The sequence below is a fragment of the Nicotiana attenuata genome, unplaced genomic scaffold (genome assembly GCF_001879085.1).
Source record: "Nicotiana attenuata strain UT unplaced genomic scaffold, NIATTr2, whole genome shotgun sequence".
NCBI classification, from domain to species: Eukaryota; Viridiplantae; Streptophyta; class Magnoliopsida; order Solanales; family Solanaceae; genus Nicotiana; species Nicotiana attenuata.
The window spans coordinates 249319-258877 of record NW_017671624.1 but is presented as its reverse complement, the minus strand read 5'-3'; the positions used below and the strand labels follow the sequence as shown (position 1 = coordinate 258877).

The 9559-nt window shown below is 35.6% G+C and overlaps 1 protein-coding gene across 1 annotated transcript; it reads left to right on the top strand.

The window, feature by feature from the left end:
- The first annotated feature begins 2200 nt into the window (after nt 1-2200).
- Nucleotides 2201-8213, top strand: LOC109209361 (probable E3 ubiquitin-protein ligase LUL4). Its single transcript, XM_019372619.1, has 4 exons — nt 2201-2906; nt 5048-5555; nt 7086-7188; nt 7367-8213. The coding sequence occupies exons 1-4, from the start codon at nt 2359-2361 to the stop codon at nt 7375-7377; spliced, it is 1170 nt and encodes a 389-aa protein (XP_019228164.1). The 5' UTR covers nt 2201-2358; the 3' UTR covers nt 7378-8213.
- Nucleotides 8214-9559: the final 1346 nt, after the last annotated feature.

Sequence of the window (9559 nt, the reverse complement as noted above, 5' to 3'; positions counted from 1 at the left end):
TTGAAAAATAATAATGGTGACCCAGTTGCTCAGTCTAAATATGCTCAGATTATTGGGAGTCTGATGCATTTAATGAATTTTACAAGGCCTGATATAGCCTATGCAGTGTGTAGACTGAGTAGATATACTCATAATCCCTACAGAGAGCGTTGGTCTGCATTAGCTAGACTAATGAAATATTTGAGAGGAACCATGAATTATGGTATCCTATATAATGGATTTCCTTCTACTTTAGAAGTGTACAGTGATGCAAACTGGATCTCTGATTCAGATGAGACAAAATCCACTAGTGGTTATGTATTCACCCTTGGTGGTGGTGCAATATCGTTGAAATCAGCTAAACAGACGATCATTGCTAGATCGACTATGGAATCAGAGTTTGTAGCTCTGGAGTTAGCTGGTTCTGAGGCTGAGTGACTAAGAAACTTCTTAGCTAATATCCCTTTAATAAAGGACGTATTGCCTCCTGTGTCTATGCATTGTGATTGTCAAGCGGCAATAGCTATTGCAAAGAATAAATCTTATAATTGTAAAGGTAGACACATGAAATTGAGACATGATGTCATAAAGCAGCTGCTGAGAGATGGAATAATTTTCATTGATTATGTGAAGTCAGAAATTAATTCGGCCGATCCTCTGACTAAACCAGTAGGAAGAAAATTAATTCTTCAAACCTCAAAAGAGATGGGGTTAAGGCCGACATGTTGTCAATAGAGATGGTAACCCAACCTATGTGATTGGAGATCCCATGAAGTAGGTTCATGAGTAATAACAAGTCGATATTGGCACTGATGCACTAAAAGAGAGTGCTTGACTGCTACTAATTGAGAGGATGAGTTATAACTCTTAATGAAATTCATAGTCCTTATGGATGGTGTATTTAAAAGCAGTATACACTTGATGAATTCACCTATTTGAGAGTGGAGTGAGCCGCTCCTATGAGATTTTGGCCTAGTCTCTAGAGCTCTCTTGAATAACCAGGCACGCGCATGGCCTATTGGGCGCAAAACCGCATTGAACAGCAAAATTACCGGGGGTTAGAATGTAATTGATAAAATCTCTGACTTACAATAAGAATTATTGGTTCATAGAAATATTGTATTTCACCAGTAATTTTGTGAGTTAAGTTTTATTGGTCTAAGTTTGGTTCATAGTCCTGAAGACACCAAACCTATTACATTTAGACCATGCAAATCCAACAAGTCTTACTCTTTCCTACTCCGTGTTCTTAAACAAAAAAAAAGAGTCTTTTGATGTGGGGGATTGTTGATAATTGTTGGTAATGTGTCAAAAGACTTTTTACATGTGGCATTGATTTAGAAGATTGTGTGACAAATGACTCTACTAAGCCAAGTGGCTATGAATACCGACCATATGGCATTTTGCATGAAGATATGTAGCCAAATGGCTAAGCCATAAACAAGTGGCAATCGTCTTTCATGCAATCAAACATTTGGCAATTTAAGAAGACCCCAAGTACCTCTATAAATAGCCTTCTTGTCATCCGTATGAAATCAACAAAAATTGGTCTTCTTTACACTTTCTTAGCTATCATTGCTTTCTTCTTTAGCTAATCATTTCTGTAATTATTATTCCCACTATTGACCAAATCATTACCTCTTGTTATTATTTCTCCCCTCCAGTTTATTCTAACTTGCTGGATTTATTATTTAATTTTGCTGATTCCTGTATCCTTTAAATAAATAGAGATAGGCTTGTTTAATCCTGAGAAAACATTTCACATTGCTGAAATAGTTTCTTAGGACAGCGCCTAGCACGACTCAAGCCAATTCGTGTGTATGCTTACAAATAATATTATTGCAGTATTATTATTGTTATTTTCCGTGTCATTTCCCTACATTTTCTATTAAAAAAGTAAAATAATTTCTAATAAACAAAGATATACTTCTAGACATTGTTAGAACACAGAAATGTCAAATTGTAACATATTCTAGAATCAAAATAACATGAAATAACAATATAAAAAAATTTCTTAACATAAAGTAATGTTCTTGTCATCATAATATGGGATTAATCATAATCTGACGTTTTAATTTCACTAGCGACTGTAATAGCCGAATTTGCAAAAAAAAGAGTTTTTTTTTTAAAAAAGAAGAGGTTTAATTATTATTTTTTATTAAACTAACGCTGGAAAAGAAAAATCAAGTTCTTGTACAAACGCAAATTATTTATTTTTTCTTCAACACCTAAACATCCTACCTATTTCCCTTAAACGTTGATCAGACCAAATCTTCCCGCGTGGGTCCCACATTTTTCATCCATCTTCTCCTCCAATTTTCCGCTGATTTCTTCAAAACTTTTCTTCGTCTTCTGCCTCTTCTTCCCTAAGCAAGAAAAATGGGAATTTCTTTGAGTAAAAGGCAACAAAATCATCACCTCCACCACCACCCTCCTCCGCCACTACCGCCACCGTCTTCTTCCATTCCTCCGCCCCTCCCTCCTCTTACACCACCTCCCCACCCAAGCTACTCCTTTCCTCCAACTACTACAACACCACCTCCCCCCTCGCAAAACCCCTATCCTTTACTCCCCCCGCCCCCACGCCATAACGTGGTCCCGACTTACCCTCCACCACCACCTCCTTCTAATTCTTATAATTACCATTTCAGTTTCAATCATCAGTCCAGTTATGGTAGTAGTAGTAGGCCTGTAGTCTATCAAAATCATTACCCTCCTTATTATCATCCTCACGGCAATAATGGATGGGGTGGGTTTAGACCTCCGCCAGCGCCGTTGCCGGTGGTGCCGTATGTGGATCACCAAAATGCAAAGAAGATTAAGAATGATGTTAATGTTCATAAGGATACTATACGGATTCAACTCGATGAGCTCAATAAGGATTCCCATTTGGTTACCTTTACTTTTGATGCCCTTGTTGATGGAAGGTACTAATCATTTTTCCCTCTTGCTTTGATTTCATGGTTCATTTTTATATTAATTATTATGCCTTTGAGTTGTGTAGTTACTACTCTGTAATTTGTTATAGAAATGAGCTTCTAAGGAACCCCTGGAATGGAGGATTCAAAAACATGACTAAATTGAAAATTAATGAGGAATCTGTAATTCTGTAAATGATCTTATGTAGTGGCTGCAAAAATGCTGTAAGTTTATGACTGAATTATGTCTAATTTGGCTTTGATTTAATTATTTGATGGATTGTTGTGGTATCGATTAGAACTATGATCCCTCGATAATATAACATTTATTTTGCTTCTATTATTATATGAGATTAAAACTCAGGGATCGAAGGGATAGTATTGTGTAAAGCTGTGTAAGCCTGATCCAAGTGTTTACCTAAGATTTTAATTTAGGCAATATTTTTGTGTTATCGATCTATGGAATGATATTCTAGTAGTTATGGTGAGAGTCTTGATCCCAAGGCTTGACAAAAGTTTAATTGAAGCTATTATGAGTTGCTCTTTTACATCCTCTTGTCTTGTTCGGCAAAAACTACATGACAATGCTTTGAAGGTCTGCCAATAACTTTGGAAGATAAAAACTTCTAAGTTCAAGGTCTCCACAATAATAACTTAGCTAGCTCAATGAGCCTCATTGAGCTGAACTCTTGGCTAATAATGTTTTAACATCTGAACTAGTATGGTAGCTTTAGCAGGGGTGGAGCTACCTTGTGCAAAGGGAGTCAATAGGCACCTATTCGCCGGAAAATTACACTATGTAGATTAATCATTTTTTTCATATATATATATATATATATATATATGTCTCTGTGTGTGTGTGTTGAATCCCTTGGCTTCTTCGTGTGTTTACTTCTTTATATTTTGACTCTCCTTAGTGGAAATTNTTGCCCCCCCCCCCCCCCCCACAGTGAAAATCCCTGCTCTGTCATTGGTTGGTTTGTATGTAGTCTAAAGAGATCATCTATGAAATATCAATTGACATAAAAATCTGAGTTTATTTTGCTTGAGGTACTGCTTTATTATTGTATTAAGAAAATTGTTGTTTCCTCTTTTTCTTTAAGCCCTCATTTGAGAGGACAAACCCCACAAAAAGATAGATGTTTGGAAGTTCTTCTGGATCAGCCACTTTTTCAAATATCAGATTCCTGGATGGCGACATGCTCATTATATTCTGATTGATTATTAAACCGTATATCTCAGAGAGGTCATATTTCTTTGTGTTAGTAATAATTGCGTGCTTTCATTATCTAAAATTAAGAACATCTCCCACGAAAAGATCAGTCAGGTTAATTTTTGTATTTCTATGAGAAGGTTTTCGGTACGTGGCGCATAACAAATCCTTGTTAAGTAATAGGTTTTTAAGTAGGCCATAGTACTGACCAAGCTTCTCTCTTTTTTGGAGTCACAAACAGCGTGTCAATAGAGCAGTAGTCTTTTGGCTTTCTCTTCAAGTTTTATAGGGGAATGAAGTTCCTGCATTTTCTGTGTTTGGTTTTTCCCAGTTCTCAATAGCAGGGGTAGAGCTAGAGCTTCGACAGCGGGTTCGGTCGAACCCAGTAGTTTAGTCCAAACCATATGTTTGTCTTAAGAAATTTATTGAATAAGTACAAATTCTTTACTTTAGAAGAACCCAGTAACATAAAAATGTTAGAATCCCGAACCTAGTAATTTCAAATCCTGGCTCCGCCGCTGCTTGATAGGGCCTTGTGCAATAGGAATGAGTAAAGTTTGTTTATTTTCTTGTGAAGAACCAGTTCTTTGGGTCTGGCAGAACTGAATATAGATCTTTCTCTTTTGTGACACTGCTAAATTTGCGTGAGTATTTCTGATTGAGGTTTGGCAATGAATCTTGTTCATGAACCTATTTATAATGTGATTGTTTCTCAGCCATTTCGCAGTCTTGTTCGAAAAGTTTTTACTTAATTTTTAGAATATGCTCTGTTGGCATTTTGGTTCCAATGATTGCTTCTTATTTATGTTAGTGATGCTGGTGCTATGCTATCGTAGTTTGGCACTCAGTTGATGTTTCATAAAATAGCATTTACTATTATTTTGACCAAAAAATTTAGAATAACATTTATTTCTTTTCCTTTGTCCTTTTCCTGCAGTATCACCATTTTCTACTTTGCGAAGGAAGGGGCCAACTGCAAATTCAGTCCAGTATATCCTGAAATCAAGCCTGTTCAAATACCATTTGAAAAAGGACTGGGCCAAAAGTTTTGCCAGCCTTCAGGAACTGGAATTGACCTCGGGTTTTTTGACGTCAATGACTTATCAAAGCCAACCCAAGGAGAAGAAATATTCCCGCTTATTATATCAGCAGAGTCATGTTTTCCATCTACACCAATAGATGAGAAGTTTGATGAGCAATCACTGGATAAGTCTCCCCATGCACAAATAACTGAAGCTGTGCTAGTGAAGAATAATGAGGATCATTTCCAAGTGAAAGTGATCAAGCAGATTTTATGGATTGAAGGAGTTCGCTATGAGTTACGAGAGATTTATGGTATCAGCAATTCAGATGAAACTACCGTCAATGATGACGAGTCAGGAAAAGAATGCGTGATTTGTATGACTGAGCCAAAAGACACAGCAGTTTTGCCATGTAGGCATATGGTATGGTCATTACTTTGACAGTTGCTTTATTTCTTCAATATCTCAAGATAACAATATATGATAAGTCTAGAGAATCTGGTGCATATTACTCTTGGCTCATACTTTTATCAGTAACCTGTTCAGAAGTAGTTTTGGATTTTACACCTGTGTAAAGGCGTTCCTCTCAAAAAGGAAAAAAAAAAAAGGCTGATGGCTCTTCTTCTCATAGAGTTTACTGGAGCATACGATGGGCCATAGGTTTTTGTGAACATTGATGATATAGTAGACTTTTGGAAAAACTTGACCATTCCTGATGTCTCTAGTCTGCACCCGCACATCCACTCATTGTTGGTCGTGCTTCTAGTTTGAAAATCTTGTATGAATCTTTAGGTTATAGATGCTGCTTCATTACTTAAGAACAACAAATTAACCCAAAAAAGAAGAACAAACCAATAGTTGCTTTTGCAATTTGGCAGACTTGGTTCTCCCAGTAACATACTGGAGTTCAGTCTTTATTGGAGGTTGACATTGGGGAATATAATGAACTCCAGAGCTGGAGTTGGGGATAAGGCCCTCGAATTTCAAGAGGGGTCAAATGACTACCAAATGCTTTTGATCAATTTTGATAGGATGTTACCTCTATGTTTATTTCTCATTGAAAAAGCTTAAAAAATTCACTACTTCTGGATATATAATTATTGGAAATCTGAAGTATGTGTAAAATTGTACTTCAGTCTCTCACAATACTGAATTAAGCAAGTAGAGTACTAGTCAGAAGAGTTTAAGGCTAAAGAAATGTCTGCCAGCGAGATGTGATCTTTATTAGTCTGCCTTCTGAAGCTTTTGCCATGACTAACCCTCCCTAGTGGACTATATGAATCTATGTGACACATCTATGTCTGCCTTGTGTGCCTGCTTATACACTTTATAGAAAATTTTGTGGAGCTAAAGGTTGACCTATTTCAGCAGATGAAGGTGACCATCTGTAATAATATATTCACGTGAAGACGCTAATGTTTATATAATTTTATAGGTCATTTTCCGCTTTAGCATTTCCTTTCTCAAACACTACCTAATAGGCTAATATTCTCAGAATTGTAAATAACTCGAGGTAATAATTTGTGACAACTTCCTTTTTCTTTTCTTCTATATTATATGACATAAGTGGGAAGGAGGGAGTGATTAATAAAAGAAAGAGAAATAGACTTTATGTTTTATGAGCATTAGACATTTGCAAGAAGTGGGAGAGATACATTGAGGGTTTCTAAAACCAACGGAACTAAATGCTAGCTGCTGATGTTTAATGTCGTAGTTTTTGAGGATGCTTTATTTGATCATCTGATCTCTCCTTTGAGTTCCTGTGGAGACTTATTAATTGCCCTTGCATTAACTAAAAAATGAAAAACGATAAAATATAGGAAAGCAAGAGAATGAAGTGAAGGTATAGTTTCTCAGCAGGAAGTTGTCTTGTTTTAAAGTTGTGACTTATCATATATTCTCAATATTTTTCCTTTTTGATGTCCATTAACTCTTGGTATTTCAAAATTGCAGTGTTTGTGCAGTGAGTGCGCCAAAGCACTGAGGCATCAATCAAATAAGTGCCCTATATGCCGCCAACCGATTGAGGAACTTCTGGAGATTAAGGTCAACGAAGGTAAACCTAGATAATACTAAGTTTTGGTTACATTGTTTACTGCCGTTAAAGCTAATCTAAATAGTAGTATTTCTTATGAACACAGAAATGTTACGCAGTATCTAATGATTCGTGCAAGTGGCTCTATCTCTTCTGTCTTCAACCTTGACCTATTTTTTTTTCTTTTTCTGCTTTGTAGTGGCATCATAAAGCTGGGATGTTGTGACAGCCAGAATTGTAACAAGTCGAAGGTTTGGTTTTTGGTTTAATATTCGGCGTGTGATTGTATAGCACAGAGATTGTACATAATATGGTGTGAATAACAGAAGTTTTGCCAACATTTTCACCTTTTCCTTAAAGGAAAATTTAGACACATCTTTTAGTTATCCCTTTATTCTTGAGATAATTGGTTTAAGGACACCAATGTTTTTCCTCTTTTATTCTCTTTTCATTCTTATTTTCATGCGATGGAGAAAAAAGGGGTGGGAATATTTGTACTACAAGTAAAGTGGAGAAAAAAGGGGGGAAAAGCACAAGATGAATCTTGGCTTTGGCTTTACTAAGATCTTGAGAAGACAAAAGGCTGAAATGGTGTCTGAAAGTATAAGGAATCTGTTTGAATGGGAAGGATTGGTCTCTTGTGCAGAAGGGAGACAATTTTGAATGACGTTAAAGTAAAAGTGTTGATGGAATCAGTGTGCAGATCCCAAGGTTTCAACATTTGACGTATCACTGGATTATGTTGTTTATGTTCTTGACAGTAAAGGAAAAAGTATGCTTTGGACATAGCAGTTCAATTCTGCTTTAAGTTTGGGTAGAAATTACTTTCCTTCTCCACTTCCTTTTTTTGGTTTTCCACTGCAGAGTCAAAGATGGAAAAGAATATAACGAGTGTGAGATAAGACACTGAGAAGAACCAAAAGATTATGCTTCGTTTTCACGATATGCCTCTTTGCTTTTTCTCTTTATCCACATGAAAGTCCTCTAAAGCTATTTTTGTGATCGTTATAATTTTTATTTTTATGGAAAGTACTCTTTTAGAGAGTTATATTGTTTTGTGTTCTCCAAATAATGATGTAGAGTTGCGTATGCTAACTGATATTGGACCAAAAACTTTTGGAACGCCGATATTGCATGGCCTCATGTATACAGTTTTATGAGAGAACAAAATGCGACTATCATACGCACTAACTTGGACAGGTGAATGTTACTATAGAGAGAAATGGCGTTTGGACATAAGAATTGTAAAATTCTAAAATATGGTGAAATTTTTTTTCCAAGTGAAAATGGTATTTGAAATTTAGAGTTGTATTTGGACCTGAATATAATTTTGAATTATTTTTAAAGTTTTGTGAGTGCAAATTTTAGAAGACAGTTTTTTGGAGTTTTTCAAATTTTCGAAAATTTCCAACATGCATCTCAAGTGAAAATTGTAAATTTTATGAACAAACGCTTATTTTGAAAAAAAAGTGAAAATCCTTTGGAAAAAAGAAAAAAAATTATGTCGAAACGGGTTACATAGATTAGGACCTAGGAGATAAAATTTAAGAGGTGACGATGGGATTATGAGATGTACGAACTTGGAAAGGGATAAGGTAGTCATTTATTCGACAAATGAGTGTTTTTATTGATAAGGGGTGGTACTTTGTATTTTACAAAATAGGTTATCAAGGTAATCAGGCTTATAGCTTTTTCACCATTTCATTATCCCTCTACGTTTGGATATAGTTTAAAATTATCCTCTATTTCATGTTCGAATTCCGTTAGGCCAGTATATTCCTACAAGTAAGATTTGGAAATGTAATATGTACGACAATCTTATGCCTATCTTGAATAGTTTAATTCTGTGTAAATAATTTTTCATTCATTTTTCTTTAACTCTGTGCTTAGGCAAAGTTGAGTAGAAAATAAAAGGGAGGAAGTAATAATAAAATAATATAAAATAGATTCCACATTGAGTGCGTGTGTTGGATTGTGATACAAAACCTAATCCGTAAAAGGATTGGCGTGAAGTTAGCAGTGGCAACAGTGAGGCACTGTCTCCCGACAGTAGACGCGTCTCCTCCGAGACCACTTGTCCATTTCTTCAACAACAACAACAACTACCCAGTAAAGTCCCACAATAACAACTACCCACTTGTCCATTTCTTCGTTACCCACAAACGTTAGCGAGTCTCCTTCCTAGTGTCCGGCATTTCCTATTTTTTGTCCACTACTTCTTTTTTAATTTCTAAATTTATTACATGATACGTAATTTATTTGAACCTATTTAATTGATTGTATTTTTTAAGAAGAAAAAAAACTTGAATTTGTATAACTATAAATCATCTCATAAAAGGTAAAATGAAGAATTTAAAGTTTATAAAAATCATTTTTCTTCAAAATAACTAAA

Excerpts from the sequence above, each read along its gene's own strand:
- LOC109209361 (XM_019372619.1), top strand. The coding sequence starts at position 2,359 with ATGGGAATTTCTTTGAGTAAAAGGCAACAAAATCATCACCTCCACCAC. Across the intron at positions 2,907-5,047 it reads GATGCCCTTGTTGATGGAAG|TATCACCATTTTCTACTTTG; the intron begins GTACTAATCATT and ends CTTTTCCTGCAG. Across the intron at positions 5,556-7,085 it reads TTTTGCCATGTAGGCATATG|TGTTTGTGCAGTGAGTGCGC; the intron begins GTATGGTCATTA and ends TCAAAATTGCAG.